At 37.4% G+C, this 18,596-nt stretch overlaps 2 protein-coding genes across 6 annotated transcripts in view; one reads left to right on the forward strand and one right to left on the reverse strand.

The window, feature by feature from the left end:
* The window catches only part of ubac2 (UBA domain containing 2), a 256,211-nt gene that overhangs the window by 177,018 nt on the left and 60,597 nt on the right, over positions 1-18,596 (reverse strand). The window lies entirely within an intron of this gene.
* gpr18 (G protein-coupled receptor 18) lies at positions 3,678-18,368 on the forward strand. Of its 3 annotated transcripts, XM_069890519.1 has the most exons (5): positions 3,678-3,799; positions 6,276-6,983; positions 7,880-8,040; positions 11,663-11,770; positions 17,086-18,368. In XM_069890519.1, exons 4-5 carry the CDS (start codon positions 11,762-11,764, stop codon positions 18,097-18,099), a joined length of 1,023 nt encoding a protein of 340 aa, XP_069746620.1. In that variant the 5' UTR covers positions 3,678-3,799; positions 6,276-6,983; positions 7,880-8,040; positions 11,663-11,761; the 3' UTR covers positions 18,100-18,368. The 3 variants fall into 3 exon arrangements, with proteins under 3 accessions (XP_069746620.1, XP_069746622.1, XP_069746619.1); XM_069890521.1 differs by lacking the exon at positions 6,276-6,983 and having other exon boundaries at positions 11,663-11,815; XM_069890518.1 differs by lacking the exon at positions 6,276-6,983.

Consider the following 18,596-nt stretch of genomic DNA (forward strand, 5'->3'; position numbering starts at 1 on the left):
CCTGCTTCACAAGCATTTTATTCGTTATCCTAACAATAATTTTCTCCAGCAGTAGCACATGCTGGGTAGAGTATTGCCTACAAAATGCACAACATGTTTAAGTTTTAAATTAAGTTTTGACATACAGCATGGTAACAAGCCCTTTTGGCCCACGAGTCCATGTTGCCCAATTGGTGGGGCGAAACCGAAGCCCCTGGAAAAAACCCATGCAGACACGGGGAGACACATAAACCTCTTACAAATAGTGCTGGATTCGATCCCCAGTCGCTGGCACTGTAACAACGTTCCGCTTACTGCTACGCTAACTTTGCTGCCCAGGACTATTGTAATAGGATCTCCCAAACCTCTGAGCCAAGTGCAGTGAAACACCACCACCTGCAGTTTCCTCGACAAATTGCACAAATATGAAAATAGACTTGGGCAGAGAGGTGGCAGATGAAATTCAATGTCCAAAAGTGCACGGTCATACACTTTGGTAGAAAAATAAATGGGCAGACTATTTTCTAAATGGGGAGAAAATTGAAAATACCTAGATGCAAAGGGACCTGAGAATCCTCATGCAGGATAGTCTGAAGGAAAACTTGTTTGTTAAGTCGATGGTGAAGAAGGCAAATGCAATACTTTCATTCATTTCAAGAGGAATAGAATATAAGAGCAGGAATGTGATGTTGAGGCTTTATAAAGCAATGGTGAGACCTCATTTGGAGTATTATGAGCAGTTTTGGGCTCCTCGTTTAAGAAAGGATGTGCTGATATTGGAAAGGGCTCAGAGAAGGTTCACAGCTCTTGGAATTTAGGAGAATGAGGGAGATCTCATTGAAATATTTCGAATGTTGAAAGCCATGGACAGGGTAGATGGAGAAAGGTTGTTTCCCACAGTAGGAGAATCTTGGATAAAAGAGCACAACATCAGGAGGAAAGGACGTCTGCTTTGAACAGAGATGCGGAGGAATTTCTTCAGCCAGAGGATGTAAATCTGTGGAATTTGTTGCCATAGGTGGTTGCAGAGGCCATCATTTAAGGCAGAGATTGATTAGCTAGGACATCAAAGGTTATGGGAAGAAGGATGGGCAGTGAGGCTGAGTGGGAAAATGGATCAGCTCATGATTAAACAACGGGCAGACTCGATGGGCTGAATGACCTATTTCTGCTCCGATGTTTTATGGTCATAGTTTCAAGGTAAATATATAATTCTCCCTTTTTGGGAGCCCATAAATGAATAAAAAGCTACATTTACATTTTTAAAAATATTTATACACAGAACAAGCTCTTCGGCCCATATGACTGTACCAAACATGATGTTCAAATTAAACTATAATTCTGTATGAATATGATATGTATTCCCTGTATTTTCATGGAAAGTGCCCTCAATAATGTTTTGGACAAAGACACTTTTTTCCTTTATTTGCTCCTGTGCTCCACAGTTTTACATTTATAATCAAAAAATTCACATGTGATTGAAGTGCACATTCCAGAATTTTTTCAAGATATTTTGTATACATTGTGGTTTGACCATGTAGAAATTACAGCATTTTTTATACATTATGGAGGGCATTGTATATATCTAAAAGCTTCTTAAATATCACTATTGTATCAATTCCACATACACTGCTGGCAGTCCATTACAGGCACCACCATTCTCTGTGTAAAACCTGACCCTATTTGAAGTTTCCTCCGCCAACATAAATGAATGCTCTTTTGTATGTGACATTTTTGTCCTTGGGCAAAGATTCTGCTGTCTATCCTACCAATGCCTCTCATAACATCTATTATGTCTCCCCTCAGCCACTGATGCTGCAGTAATAAAAACCAAGTTTGTCCAACCTTTCCTTCTTGCTCATCCCCTTAATCCAGGCAACATCCTGGTAAATCTTTTCTGTGTCCATTCCAAAGCTTCCACACTTTTCCTGTAATGGCATGACCAAAGTAGCAAATAACAGTAATAGACATTGGCTTTGGTTTTTTGGGGGGATTTGGGAATTGGCAAAGTCCTTGCATCAGAAAAGGCCCATACTTTGACAACCTCTGGATATCTCAAAGTACATCACACCCACATTAGAAATGTCATTGACCTGATTACCTGGTTTCAATAATGCGTATGGTGAAGGATAACTGGATGGCACAGTGAGTGTAGGTTGCAATTAGTACCATGCTTTTACAGCACCAGCAATCCGGGTTCGAATCCAGGGCTGTCTGTAAGGAGTTTCTATGTTCTCCCCATGTCTGCATGGGTTTCTTCTTGGTGCTCTGGTTTCCTCCCACCTTTTGAAAACATAGGGGGGTTGTAGGTTAATTGGGGTAGTTGGGTGTCATGGCCTCGTGGGCTGAAAGGGTCTGTAACCAGGCTGTAAGTCTAAATTTAAAAATATATATACAGTACAACTTCGATTATCCAAAATCCTCAGTTATTCATAATGTTTTTGGATCCAGAAGTGATGTCTGTTCAGCTCCAAAAGTTTTTTTTCTCAGATAATTGAGGATTTCAGAAAAATCAGAAATCCTCATTTATATAAAAAAAAATTTCAAAGCTGAAATGACATCATATCGCCTCCGAAAATTTTCGGATAAATGAGCATATCTGAAACAATCAGAAATCCTGAAATTTTTTTTTAAGGAACCAAACTGATGTCACAGATTGAAAAAAAATTGGAATTTTGGAAAAACCTCTGAGTAGAATTTTGAGTCTTTTGTGTTGGATTTATCTTATTTTGTACAGGGTTTTTTTTTGGTGAGATTTAAACTTTATTCCTTGTTTTCTTTTGTTGTTTGTTGGAGTTTAAACACTGTTACAAGTGATTTGCTTTTGCCACTGGGCTGTGTTCTTAAAAAACGACCAATTCTCCAAAAATATTGTTTATCCGAGATAGGCCCAGTCCCGACCATTTAGGATAATTGGAGTTGTACTGTATTTTTTTTAATTATTGTTCAAGTCAGCAAAGAAAAACAAATTTTATCTTTACAATGGGATTGCTTGCAGCTGAGAGGACAGACAGTGCACCACCTCCTCAATAAAGTGCTGGTGTACCAGCTCTATTTTTGTCTTCTACTCTCTAAGCATAATTTCAAACCTCAAACTGCTGGCTTCATAACAATTACCATCAATTATAATGCCTCAACATCTAGTCTAGATCGCCAAAGTTAAATCAAGTTAAAGAGCTAATGTTAAGAATGTTAGAAATTTTTTTTTGCCATTTGTGATAGAAAAAAAACCCTCAAGGTACTTTAGAGTCAACATCTAATTGTGTCTGGAAATGTAGCTGTAATACTTTCCAATTATTCACATTTCCTGTTGACAATATGGACTTATAAATGGCCTACACACAATTATATACAACCTAGAAAATAAAAGCTTTATTATTTTCAGTTTTCTATTTGAGGTCCCCCCATTTCTCAAAGAAGGAGATTATAATAAATGTATTTCCTTGGTAAATACATCTCAAGCCGATGAATATTGGAGAGTTATTATTTCATTGATTCACTCAGGATTGGTAATTATCATCCAAACTCTCTCACAAACTTAGCACCTAACCATTCAATAAAAAAAAACAAAGAAAAAAAGATATGCAAATGAAAGACTTTCAACAGCGCCTGTACGGGAAGGGGGAGTCTCTGCCACAAATGTCGAAAGTTGATGCACAGTTCCCAACAGTACTAGTGCTATCATTTCCGCCCCTACAAATCTGCAAACAGTTCACCACTATTTTTGATCTCTGTTGACACAGCCTCAAGCAAAAGAGGAAGACATATTTCCTTTACATTCAATTATATGTTCAATCTGAATCTAACTTGGCTATTTAAGGTAAGAATATGTTGAAAATATTGTTGTATTTTTGTGCTCTCGTTAACTTTAACGTAAAGATCCTTGAGAACAGTGCATAGAAAAACTGGATATTAATTTCAATCTCCACCAATACGTTACAACACATTACAATATATCTCCTGAGTTGTGTGTTGTGCATTGCTCATGTTTCTTTAAAGTTGTTTTGTGGCTTACATGGAATTCCTCAAATTTTAATTATTCATTCTGCAATTGAATCCTGATTTCAATCAAACTCTCAAATCTTGCACATTCTCACCGTGAGTCAATATGGACAAGTCCAAACAAAACAACCTGGATGGTATTCCAAGACAGCATAAAATGAGCACTGCTCCATTGGAGATGTAATTTTCCAGATAAAGTGTTCTCAAATAGACATGAAAATTTCACAGGCACCATCCTGAGGTGGAGGAAAGTGGGCAGAAACCTAAGTGATCTTTCTAGGAGCTTTTTCAGAATCAGAATTTATTATCATTAAATTTGTTGTTTTGTGCAGCATTACAGTGCAAATATTTCTATAAATTACATTTGAAAAATATATAAATTATTGCTAAAGGTGAGAAAGTGTCTGTGAGTCACTGTCCATTTAGAAATCTGATGGCAGAGATGTGCAAATGAGCTGCCACATTTTGTCCATCACCACTGAGACAACAGTTTTAAAAGCATTTAATTGGTATAAAGTTTTGATGGACTCTTTGAAAGAAACAAGGCAAGCAATGCAGATCTTTTTATTCTTTCTTTCCTGATATGCCAATTTGTAAACGACTGTTAAATATGCAACTTGGTCTGTGCTCTCAACTTTCACTTTAACAATTACTTTTATGACTTCAATTAAAATAGATCTCTCTCAAAGGTAGGGCAGACAGAAGAGTTTGATATTCTTCTCACTTAAACAACTTTGAGATGATGTATTGCCCAGATTCAATTCAATATTTTTACAAAACTATTTTCAAAATTACAACTAATGGTTCATCAATAGTACCAAAAAAAACTAAAAGATGTGTGCTTTACAATGTCTTGATTCTTAAATCATCTAGCAAAATGACACAGAAACAAACAACTGGTAGCCACTCACATTGAAACTAACCAAATAAAGGAAGTTGCAGAGAAGGAAAATAACTCCCATTCTGTGTACCTGTGATTGGATTTGATTTCATAAAACATTCGTTTTGTTAACATAAAGAAACAATTTCCCCCTCATTGATTAGATCTAGTTCAAGTTTATTGTTACACACTCCGATGTACAGTGAGAAAGTTTTGTTCTGTGGGCAATTCAGCTTGTTAATCCATACGAGGAACTGAAAACAGTGATTAATCTTAATAATGAGTTTATTGTGAGATACACTGTACAATATACAGATGCACTGCAATTCTTAGGTTGCTGCAGCCAAAGCGAAGCTTTGTTAAAAGCATTACAACACCATCATATCAAATTAAAAAGAGATGATAAATACAAAAGATAGATGGATAATAAATATTCAGAGTTACCAGTAGTGCAAGATAAAAAGGTGGCATTTTACATTAGCACAGACAATCTTTTTGTGGTGTTGGAATAGTCTATGATTAGTGAAGTAAGGGGAGGTTCAAGAGCCTGTTAGATGTTTTAAAGAAACTGTTCTCGAACAAGTTTCTGTACCAACTTCCTGAAGGTAGCAGTGAGAAGAGGTTGCAATGAGCATTCATGGTGTTGTTTCTGACACTGGCTTCTTGAAACAGCACCTCACATTGATGTCTTCAATAGATGGGAGATCAGAGCCTGTGATGGATGGTAGCAGTGAGAAGAGGTTGCAATGAGCATTCATGGTGTTGTTTCTGACATTGGCTTCTTGAAACAGCACCTCACATTGATGTCTTCAATAGATGGGAGATCAGAGCCTATGATGGACTTGACTAAGTTTTCTACCGATTGCAGCTTTCTGCGTTACCAAACCAGGCTGCAATACAACCAGCCAGTATGCTTTCCATGTAAAGGTTTGATAGAATATTCAACAACATGCCAAGTATACTCAAACATCTCAGAAAGTGAAAGTTTGCCTTCTCCATGATGGTTTTGGTGTGCTGGCTTCAGAAGAGGTCTTTTGATACGCGGATTCCCAGGAACTTGAATGTACAAACCCTCTGTATTTCTGCCCCATCAATGCAGAGAGATGCAAGGTCTCTCTGCAACCCCTTCCAAAAAATCAACAGTAAACTCTATGATTATGGTGTTGCTGTGAACAAGATTTTTGTTCTTGAATTAAAATTGGGTAAGTATAAACAATGATAAAATTCCTCAAAACTTTATTAATGGGGGACAATATCACAACTATGGATAGACAAGAAATATCTTCTTTACCAATGACTCCCATAAGCTAAGTGTAGAAGAACAATAAACAATTTATTATTAATCGATTTTGTAATTATTAATAATTATTAAGCAATAAACAATGTATTTTTAATCCATTACACATTAATTTAGGTCTAACACAGAGGGGCACGGCCATGCTAATGAGCAAAGCAGAAGTTTTTTTTGAAAGAACTCTCTACAAAAAGTATTAAAAAGATGGTTTAAAAGCTCAAAAACCAGAATTTTATCGGCAAAAATAGATAAAACAAGTACTAAATGACCGAGGCAACCCAAAATAAAAACTGAAGAAGTAACAGCTCAGCCAAGAACATCGAGTGGAAGCCTGATGAGGAGTAACTCAGCAGGGGTCTTGGGACCAGCTGAAGCCAGCGGAGCTGGGGAGTCAGCACAAGATGTAGCCTCCATCCTGAACATGATGGAAACTTTATGGAGTCGTTTTATGAGTGTGGAACCAGCAATGAAAGATACAACAGAGAAGGACATGGAAATTAAAGAAGTTGTGGAAGACTTATGTGAATGAATGACTCATTCAGAGGCTGAGCTGGACAGAACAAAAGACAAGCTGAAGGCACTGGAAGAAAAAGCAAAAATATGGGACACAGAAAAGAAAGGACTAATGGACAGGATTGATAATATGGAAATTTTAGCAATGTAAGAATCATTGCACTGAAAGAAGGAAAAGACATGATGAGTTTCTTTGAAACATGTATCTCACAAATTCTGGGACAAAATAAGTTAAATGCAAAGCTGAAAATTGAAAGGGCCCACCAGACCCTCGGACCGAGAAGAACCGGTGAACAGCAACCATGACCAGTCCTGGTAAGACTTTTAAGTTACCGGGAAAAAGATGCAATCTTGGGAGCAGCATATGAATATTCAAAAACAAATAATGGCCCATTAGTGGTGGACAATCCATCGAGCAGGCCCAATGGCCTACTCCTGCTCCTATTTCCTATTTCATGTAATGTTTTTCCCAGACTTTAGCCCTGCCTTGGTCAAACAAAGAAAAGAATTTGATGAGGTAAAGAGGAAACTGCAATCTAAAAACTTTAAATATTCAATGATTTATCCAGCAATGTTGAGGGTGGATATCTCAGAAGGTAATCCACAAATTTTCAAGAATAAAGAAGGGGAAGAATTTTAAGCAATGTTATGAAAAGATTAAAGTCACCAGCTGAAAGTACTGAAAAGACCATTTCAAAACAGGACTAAATGAAAGATGTATCTTTTATTTGTACTAATAGTATTGAGCCATCTTGTTTTCACGGTTAAAAGAAAAAAAACATTGGTTTATATGGAGAGTTCTGAAAAGACAGAAAGGTGGTAAGGAAAGCAGCAAGGTGGGAACTCTGACTTGGTGGTGGGGGGAGTGAGGGGGAAGAGGAGCGCTTTTAAAAGATAGAGCTAAAGGGTGGGTTTCTTCTTCTTCGAAAGAACCCACAGGCTTTTATCATGGCCATCCAGGTACTATTGTCAACATCACCATCAGAGCTAGGATGTGTGTGTGGTTCTTAAAGGGGAAATGTCTTTTAATAGGGAAATGTAACGACAGTATATAGATAATTGGGAAGATATTATTGTTATACTAATATTTGGATATGGATAAAACACTAAAATTTATTAGTCTTAATATTAATGAAATAAACGAAGAAGTGAAAAGGAAATGAGTTTTTGCATACTAAAAGAAATTAAAAGTGGATATAATCTTTTTGCAGGAAACACATCTTACCCAATTAGAACCTGAGAAATTAAAAAGATGATGGATGGGACAAATAATATCATCTTCCTTTGGTTCCAAGGCAAGAGGGGTGGCTATTCTAATTAATAAAAATACACCAGGGTTAATAGAAGAAACCTTGATTGATCAAGCTGAAAGGTAAGTAATGGCACATTGTAAAGCATGGATATTTATGAATATTTATGCCCCAAATTCTGAAGGTGAAGCCTTTATGAAGGATATCTTCTTAAAAACGCAGAGGGAAGACAAAATATATTGGTTGGAGGAGACATTAATTTCTTCTTGGATCCAATACTAGATAAATCAGCAAGAATAATAACGAGGACAAAAGCAGAAAAAACCACAATTACATATATGAAAGATCTAAATCTTATCGATGTATGGAGGCAATTAAATCCCACAGAGAGACTACTCTTTTTACTCAAGGGTGCACAACTCACATTGGAGGAATAACTTATTTTTAATGCCTGCCCAGTTAAAAAGTAGAGTAATAAAAACAGAATGTCTAGTGAGGTTTCTAGCAGACCATTCTCCATTAATATTAACAATAGCAACAATGGAAAAGCAAGAGAATGTATACATATGGTGTCTCAATACTACATTGCTTAAAAGAACAGACTTTTGTGAATTTATAAAGAGAAGAAAGAAATATTTTGTGAAACAAATCTGCTGTCTATTCATAATAGTTTTCTGATATGGGACACATTTAAAGCATATTTTAGGGGACCAATTATATCCTATACGAAGAATCTTAAGAGGGTACCTATGGCAAAAGTAAACAGTTTGGAGAAGGATATTAAAGAATTAGAAAAAAAATCAAAGAACAGGACTACAAGAATACAGATTACAGGAGAATAAAAAGCTAAGATAATACAATACAAACATAGAACAGAAAAAGTTATATTAAAAACTAAACAACAATACTATGAGTAGGGTAAATGGGCTCACAAAGTTTTAGCTTGGCAGATTAAAACAGAAGAGTCATCAAGAATGATAAAAGCTATAAAAATAGAAACTCTAGTATATAAGCAAAAAGAAATTAACAATACTAGGAGATGAGAATGAAATGGAAGAATTTTTGCTGAATATCGATCCTCTAAGGCTGGAAGAGAAATAAAGGATAGAATTAGATACTCCCTTCACAAGAGAAGAAATCAAAAAGGCCTTGGGCACCCTTCAGGCTAATAAATCACTGGGAGAGGATCAATTTCTACCTGAGTTTTATGGACAATTCAAAGAATTATTTATGTCCCTTTCAATGGATGTCCTAGTCCAACAGGCCCTCTCTGAGTCATTCTCAACTGCGATTATTACAGTGTTACCAAAAAAGAATAGGGACCCACAAAAAACTTTGTCATACAGACCAATATCTCTGTTTAATGCTGATTATAAGATACCAGCGAAAGCATTGGCTCATAGATTAGGACAATTCTTGCCAAACTGAATCATACAGACCAAACAGGATTTGTTAAAGGAAAGCATTCCTCAAATAGTCTAGGAAGATTATTTAATATAATGCACATGGCTAAATCTGAATGAAATCCAAGTATTACAGTCTCCATCTATGCAGAAAAAGCATTCAATTGTTTGGAAAGGCCCTTTTTATTTAAAACAGTGGAAAAATTTGGAATAGGCAGAATATTTATAAATTGGATAAAAACTTTATACCATAAACCACAAGCAAAAATAATAACAAATAATCAGATGTCAGCAGTGTTCCCCTTGAGTAGATCGAGTAGACAGGGATGCCCCCTGAACCCAGTGTTTTTTTTATTTTAGTGATTAAACTGCTGGTGGAGATAATAAGAAGGGATCCGGATTTAAAGGGCAAGAACACAAACTCAGTCTATTCGACAATAATGTGCTATTGTACCTATCAGAATCAGCTAAATCTTTGGAAAAATTACATAACACTATCAGGCTACAAAATGAATATGGATAAAAGTGAGATAATGCCATTAACAAATTTTGAATATGAAAGATACCAAAAAGGAAGTAAACTTAAATGGAAGACGGATGGAATAAAGTATCTTGGAATAGCAACAGAAAATAACTTGCAAAATCTGTACCAATTAAATTATGTTCTTCTTGGGAAGGTTGAAAGAGACCTACAGAAATGGAGAGACTTACCAATTACTTTGGTGGGAAGGGTTAACTGTGTCAAAATGAAAGTGATGCCAAGAACCTAATACCCTTTTCAATCGCTGCCTATTCCGTTACCTAAAAACCTTTTAAAGCAACTATACAACCATATTAGACAGTTCCTATGAATAATAAGAATCCAAAAATTGCATTTGAAAAACTGACATGGGACTCTGGGCTGGGAGGACTTAGACTTTCAGATTTAAAAAAAATATTACCTAGCTGCACAGGCTAGATTTCTCACAGCCTTATTCACTGAAGACAATCCCCATCTTGGGTTCAAATGGGAATGTACTCAATGGAGGAGGGGAAAGAAAATGGAGTTACAAATCTCTGAAGAAAAAGATAGAAAACCACATTCTAATACACATGATTAGAATGTGGCAAGAAATTAATGAAAATATAGGAAAAATTGTATGGAAATCAATAAAAGTTGTGTAAAAATGTGTTATTGCCTATGAACATGGGCAATAGAATATTAAGTTTGTGGTATGACAAAGCTCTTAGATATATAAAGGACTGTTACATGGAAGGAACTCATGTCCTTTGAACAATTAAAACACAAATACAGAGTGGCAAATGGGATCTTCTTCTTAGATGAGGACCAACGTTGACCCCACCTGAAATTAGTGAAACTGAATGAATGGTTTGGATGAGGAATACATCCAAATTTATAACAAAAATGTACTATGCTCTCCAGAGTGCAAGTGCAAAACCAGGGTTGCAGAGGTCAAGGGAAAGATAGGAGTTGGAACTTGGGTGTGGTGATTTCAGAAAGAATCTGATCAAATTGGTGTAAGGACAGCATGACATCAATTATAAATGCAAGATATGGACTGGTTCAGTATAATTTTTTTTACACCAATTATTTCTTGCCCCACAAAAGTTACACAGATCAAAAGCCAAAATTTCAGAGATGTATTTCAGATGTGGGAATGAGACAGAAATTTTTTACATGGTTGTGTGCAAAAGTGAGGCCATTTTAGCAAGAAATTGTAGAAAAATTAACCAGGATAACAGGAGTTGCCTTCACAGGTGACCCAGAGCTATATCTATTAGGTAATTTCATGGAAATAAGCGATAAATTGATCAAATCTCATTTATAAAAACAGCACTGGTGGTAGCCAAAAAATGTATCGCAATCACTTGGAAGTCCGACTCCCCTTTACTTATAGCACAATGGACTGTGGAAATGAACAGCTGTCTACTATGGGAAAAAAAATCGCATATAACTTAAAGAATAAATATGACAATTTTGTAAAGATGTGCAGCCATAGGGGCAAAAATGCAGTAATAAAAAGGAACAAAAAAGGGTATAAAAGTAACCATTATATATACAAAAACAGTTTCCCCAACTGTACTCTATATACAATGTAAACTCTTGACGGTGAACGGATCTGAATGTATGGAAGGGGAGGAGGGAGGGAGGGACTGTTTTGCTTTTGTTGTTGTGTTTGTGAGAAAACGTTTAATCTATTGTATATTTAAAATGTCACTATATATAATTCTGGAAAAAAAACAAAAATAAAATATTTTAAAAAATTTTTGGGTCTGGCACATTCTGCATGTCTTGTCATAGTAATATCTATACCAATATGATTCACTCAATGTTTTACAGTTTCAAGTTGAAAGTATCATCCTTCCTTTCTGGAACCTTGGACAGTACAAACTTGCCTGTGAAGTGAACCACATGCAGTAAAACTACAACTCCTAACCAATGGAGAAGGTGAAATAATTACCTTGCCAATTAAATCTGGAGGACTACTTTACTGTAAGTGATGGGCTACATTTTGTGCAAGATTTGACTTCAGTTCCAAATCCTCACTTTTCACTTCATTGGAGAATTAACCCATTTTTGAGCCGACTTTTAGTTTTGTTGTCATCTTTGAAATGGAGTCTGTAAATAGATCCTATTTGTTTCAAGACCCATGTTAAAACTTGCCCCATCTTTAAACTCAACAATTGAAACTGTGGTGCTAATAAATGAGCCACATTAAACCAGAGTTAAAATCATCAGTCTTAGTTGCTAGTGCTCTCAGCTTTGAAAATGTTCTATCCAAGCCCTAATTCAGAGACATAGAGTCAGTTGGAAAGGGAGGAAACAAGCCCTTTGGCCCAATTTGTTCATTTGCCTGTGCTTGGCCCACTTCCCTCCAAGTACCTATCGCAATGCCTTTTAAATATCATAATTGTACCTGCCTCTAAAGGGTCCTCTGGCAGTTCATTCCATATACCCATTACTCTCTGTATGGAAAACGTCACCCCTCAGATCTCTTTTTAATCTTTCCCTCTCTAAGTTTAAGTTGTAGTTTAAGATTCTCTTACCCTGGGAAGAAGACTGTGACTATTTATCTTATCTATACCCCTCCTGATTTTAGAAATATCTCTATAAGATCTCTCCTGTTTTTTACAGTCCTGGGAAGAACATCCCAGCCCATCCAGCTCTTCCTGTAACTCAATCCTTCCGTCCCAATAATATCTATCTTATCTATACCCTTTCAGCTTAATTACTCATTTCCCACAACTGGGCAGCCAGAACTGACTAAAATACTCCAAATGTAGCCTCACCAACATCTTCTCCAGTTGTAACCTGATGTTCCAACTCCTATACTCAATGCTTTGACCAATGAAGGCAAGCCTATCACATGTCTTCCTCACTACCCTTATTTGCCACCTCCGGGAAAATATTTACCTGCTCCCTTCTTATCTGTTCTATAACACTTTTCAAGATCTTTCCCTCGTTTGACTTACTAAAACGCAACAACTCACACATGTCTGAGTTAAACTCCAGTTGTCATTCTTTGATTTTCTTCCCCAGTTGAGCTAGATTTTTCTGTAATCTTCAATATCCACTGCACTGCCAGTTTTAGTGTTGTCTGCAAACTTAGCAAGCATTTTAATTACATTGTTATCCAAATGAACAATGAAAATGACAAACAGGACCCAGCACTGATGCTTACAGGACACCATTGATCACAAGCCTCCAATATGGATAAACAGCTCTCCACCACCACCTCCTGACTCCTTACTGCATGCCAAATTTGAATCCAATTAGCCAGGGCACCCTCAATCCATGTGATTGAGAGTGAACTAACCTTCTCATGTGGAACCTTGTCAAAGGTGTGGCTAGAGTCTCAAGAACTGGAGTTACTAGCAAAACAAAAGATCTTCAAGATGTTAAATCATCTGTTCTCTCAAGTGAACATTGATGAGTCTATAGCCTCATTCAAACAGCAGGGAAGTTCACCCTCTTACCTTGGGCCAATGTTTCTTCTCCAACCAACATCAACAGATCAAAATATCTAAACTTGGGTCGTAGAAACATGCGTTGTGTTGTTATAAGCTTTAAAATCCTGTTGCTTACCATGAGTTCTCTACATTTCATAACTCACTCCATTTTAAGGGCCTCCTTAAACCAATACTTAGGTCATGCATTAAAAAAAAAATAATCTGCTGAAGGAAATTAGCAAGTCAAGGGCCATTAGTGAGAGAAAAATAATTATTACAGTTTCAAGTTGGAACTCTTCATCAAGTCTTGAAGGGTTTCCACTCAAAATATCAACAATTCCTTTTCTCCCACTGATGTTACTCCCTGGCTTTAAACTAGTCTCTCAGCGGACTGTTTTGTGCTCCAGATTCCCGAGTCTGTAGCCTGATACAGTATACCTTTGGTCATTCATCCTGGTTCCATATCAAACCATTCTTGTTAACACTCTGACAAGATTCTTCAACATGTTAGCTATATTATTTTTCCCTCACTAAATAAAGTTCCTCAATTTATACAAAAGTTTATTTAGAAGGAGGCAGACTAAATAGCAACTTCTATTTATAAAATTTAGACAACTGCTTTTCAACAGTTAGTGCAGACAAGATGGCACTGGGGGCTGTCCATTGCGCCTCCTGCAGGACATGGGAAGTCAGGGAATCTTCCAGTATCGCTGATGACGACTCTGTGGGAAATGCATGCATCTGAAGCTCCTGACTGACCAGATCATGGAGCTGAAACTGCAGCTGGACATTCGGCAGGTCATTCAGGATACCAATGACATAATAGATGAGATTTCATGAATTTGCAGACAGGGTGACCATTGCAAAGAGTCATCCAGCCTGAGAAAGCAGGACCCTCCTTAGCCAAACCCCTCTATGTAACCTGCCAGGAAGAGGTCCCAGCAGCTATGTCTCTAGCAAGGAGTCTGTCTCTGAGGAACAGAAGAGAATGCGGGAGAAAAGGAGAGAGATAGTGATAGGGATCAATAGTCAGAGGGAACAACAGGACTAAGTCGAAACTCCCAGATGGTATGTTGACTCCTGGGTGCCTGAGTCAGTGATGTCTCAGATCCAGTCCACAACATTCTTAAAGGGGAGGAAAAACAGCCAGAAGCTATGGTTCACAATGAAACCAGTTATGTAGGGAAGAAATGGAATGAAATCCTGCAAAATGAATATAGAGAGTTAGGACAAGGAAAAAAAGGAAGGACCTCCAAGGTAGTAACCTCTGGATTACGACCAATACCATATGTCAGTGAAACTAGGAATAGAAGGATAGGGCACATGGCTCTAGAACTGAGCAGGAGCAAGGGGTTCAGATTTATAAATAATTGGGATCTTTTATTGGGCAGAGCTGACCTGTACAAGAGAGACAAGGTTTCGCATTAAACCAGAGGGTGACCAATATTCTGGCAGTGAGATTTGGTAGATACTCCCTGGCTTTAAACTAGTCTAGCAAGAGGATCCAAGATGGAGAGAGAGAAACTAAAAAGGATAAGGAGAGCAAGGAAGGCAAACTAAGTGCTTTGAAACAGAACAGAATGGTGCAGGTCAAACATTAAGGGAAGTTTTGTGTTTATTTTAACTCAAGAAGCCTGACGTGGAAAGTGGACGGGATTAGGGCATGGATAGTAAACACAAAAGTCTGCACATGCTACGATTGTTGTAAAAGTACAGAGATGTTGAAGTAATTCAGCCAATCTTGCAACATCCATAGGAGGTAAAGATATATTACTGACTTTTCAGGCCTGAGCACTTCCTCAAGGTATAAGAAAATGAAATAATGTAGCTATAATGAGGATCTGGTTGAAGAAGAACCAGGACTGGAAGCTCAATATTCTCGGGTATTATAGTTACAGCATAACAGGAACAGTGGGAAGAGAGGAGGGGGTGTGCAATATGAGTCAAAGAAAAAAAATTGTAGTAGTCCTTAGAGAGGATATTGGTGGAGAAGTATCTCATTTGGCAGTGTGGCTGGAAATCAGGAACCCAAGAGCAGTCAGCTTGATGGGAGTATACTCTTGGCCCCAAAAAGTCACTGGAAGTTAGTGGAACAAAGATGCAGAAAGATTGCTGAGGTCCATAAAAATAGCAGGGCTGTTTTGTTGGTGACCTTAATTTCCCTAATATTGACTGGGAATACCAACATGTTAGGCAATTGGATAGAGTGACATTTGTTCAGTGTATCCAGGAGAACTTTCCACAGCAATATGTGGGTAAGCTTACAAAGGACAATATTGGATCTTCTACTGAGGAATGAAGCAAGTCAGGTAACTGAGATATCATTAGGAGAACACTTTGGGATCAGTGACCAAAATAGTTATGGAAAAGGATAACACTGGTCCAGAAATTAAAATCCTAAACTGGGGCACTTTTGACGTGATTTGGCAAGAGTTTGCAACAGTTGACTGGTTTCAAATGTTTGAAAGTAAAAGCACAACTGCCAAATGGGAGATGTTTAAGAGTGTGATGAGGAAGTTTCAGGTTGAACATTCCCAACAGGGTAGATGGCCAAGAATGGCAATGTAAAGGAACCGGATAAAGAGGTGCAGATCAGAACAAAAAAGGTGCATATCAGATGTAGACCAACAGATTTGGGAGAATTCCTGAAAGAGTATAAGGAATGTAGGAGCAGAATGAAGGAAATAAAGAGAGCCAAAGAGGTTATGAGATGGCCTGGCAGACAGTGCAAGGAAGCATCCAAAAAAATGTTGTGTATATTAAGGAAAGGATAATAAAGGATAGAATAGGCCCAATAAGGATTAGGAGAGGCGTCTTTATGCAGAGCCAGAGGAGATGGGGAAGAAAATAATATTTTGTGAATGTGTTTATTGTTAAACAGGATAAGCAGGAGTGGAGGGGGGTGCAGGGGGGAGATAACTAATGGGAGCCATGTGCACATCTGCATCAGTAAGTGGAGCTGTTACTAGTTTTAGATGCTATTAAAACAGATAAATCTCCAGGCTGCATTCCAGAACCTTGTGGCAAGGCCGGAAAAAATAATGTTGGTGTCTTAACAGTCATTTTTAACTCATTGCTGAGAACAGGAGAAGTTCCAGAGGACTGGAGGATGGCAATTGTGGTGGCAATATTTAAAAGGGCTGCAAATATAATCCAGGTAACTAAGGACATGTTAGTCTGACATCAGAGGTAAGGACATGGCTGGAGAGGGTACTGAGAAATCTATCCACACAGGATGGTCATAGGAAAATTTGAGTCAGCATAGATTTGTCCGTGGGAAATAGTGCTCCACAAGCTTGATAGAATTATTTTTGAAGAGGTAACAAAGAGGGGAGATGTTAGCGTCATTTATGATTTTTTTTAAAGCATTTAATGAAGTCCCACATGGTACGTTAGGATGAAAAGTTAAAGGACGTGGATAGGAAGTCAAATAGCCAACTGGATAAAATTACGAATCAGTGATAGGAGTCAAAGAGTGGTTGTAGAGGGCAGTTTTTCACACTGGAGGACTGTGACCAGTGAAGTACCTCAGGATTCACACATCATACTGTATTTGAAGGCTCTGCTATGCTTTCATCATCATTAGGTATAAATCTAAGAAATCCAAGAAACAAAACAAATATTTTGGAACACAAAAACTACACAGATAGCATTGGTTATGGATGTCAGCTCACCATCACCTTTTCAAGGGCAATTTGGAATCGTTACTATGTTGGCATTACCAGTGATGCCAATGCCAGTCAATTAATTTTAAAAACTTTATAAAGCATATTTATGAAAAGTTATTTTTTTTGTGTAACACTTCTGCTGCAGGTTTATGAAAGTCTCCAAAACAGGATTTTAAAAATGCAATCTCAAAACACCAGCCTCTCCAAGCAGCAGCCCCTTGAGTTCCGAATTGGTGCAATTACCTTTTATGTTATCGTTTTCACGATTGGGCTGGTTGTCAACGTGACTGCCATCTGGGTCTTCAGCTGCACCACTAAAAAGGGCACATCCGTGAACATATATATGATGAACGTTGCTCTACTGGATCTCATTTTCATCATTCTGCTACCTTTTCATCTGATTTATTACGGGAAAAATTATTGGCCCTTTGGTGATGTCTTCTGCCGCATCAATGCCACCCTCATTATATTTTACCCAAGCATAGCCTTGTGGCTTTTAGCTTTCATCAGTGTTGACCGTTACATGGCAGTAATGCAACCCAAGCACAGCAAGGAACTTCGTCACATCGGCAAAGCTGCTGCGAGCTGTGCTGGAATCTGGGTTATGACAATTGTGTCCATTCTTCCTTTCATGTTTTCCAAGAATGATCCTGACAGGGTTTCTAATTTCACCACCTGTTTGAAAATGTTTGACATCATTCACTTGAAGATGGTCAACAGTCTGCACTATGTTAGAGTGATTTTCTTTTTTCTTCTGCCTCTCTTTATTATGATAGGATGCTACTGCATTATTATCAATAGTCTTATAAAAGGAAAAACATCCAAATTGAAGCCAAAAACAAAAGAAAAATCAATTAAAATCATCGTCACACTCATCATTCAGGTGCTTGTCTGTTTTGTTCCATATCACATCTGTTTGGTTTTCATAATGTTACAACCTGACCATAGCAATTTCAATGCCTGGTCAATCTTTACAACATTCTTGATGAACCTCAGCACATGTCTTGATATAATCCTGTATTACATTGTGTCAAAGCACTTTCAGGCCAGAGTCATCAGCGTCATCTACTATCGGAACTACCTGAGGAGCGTACGAAGGAAAAGCTTCAGAACAGGAAGCTTCCGTTCACTGAGCAACATCAACATTAGCAACATGTAAATTATGAAATAAGGACCAAAATAAATCCATTGGTTCCATCATGCTTCAGTATCTCCAAGTATTTTCACAATGAATTACTTTTGAAAAAGAGTGCTTTTGTTTTGTGTTTAAATGCAGTAACTGAAATGATGTTGCAAAGAATTGACAGCTTATTTGTTTATAAGGTTGTTAATGGAACATTGGTCAGAAAACCAGGTGAATTTTATGTAATTTTATACTTCTGTGAAAAAGCTCTCATGTAGATTCTCAATAAAATGCTTATCTTTGAATATAGAGTAATGACACCCCTTTGTAATTTAACAATTTTGCCATCCTATTACTAGATCAAGTCTAAAAATGTATAAGCTGTGCACTGTTCTGAAGACATAACCTCAAGATTCATGGGTATAGATTTAGGATTGAGATGAGGAGGAACTGCTTTTCCCATAGTGAATCTGGAATTCAAGGAAGCAGTTGAGAAATAAGGGTTATGGGGAAAAGGCAGGGTGAGCTGAACC

Source organism: Narcine bancroftii, chromosome 7 (genome assembly GCF_036971445.1).
Source record: "Narcine bancroftii isolate sNarBan1 chromosome 7, sNarBan1.hap1, whole genome shotgun sequence".
NCBI classification, from domain to species: Eukaryota; Metazoa; Chordata; class Chondrichthyes; order Torpediniformes; family Narcinidae; genus Narcine; species Narcine bancroftii.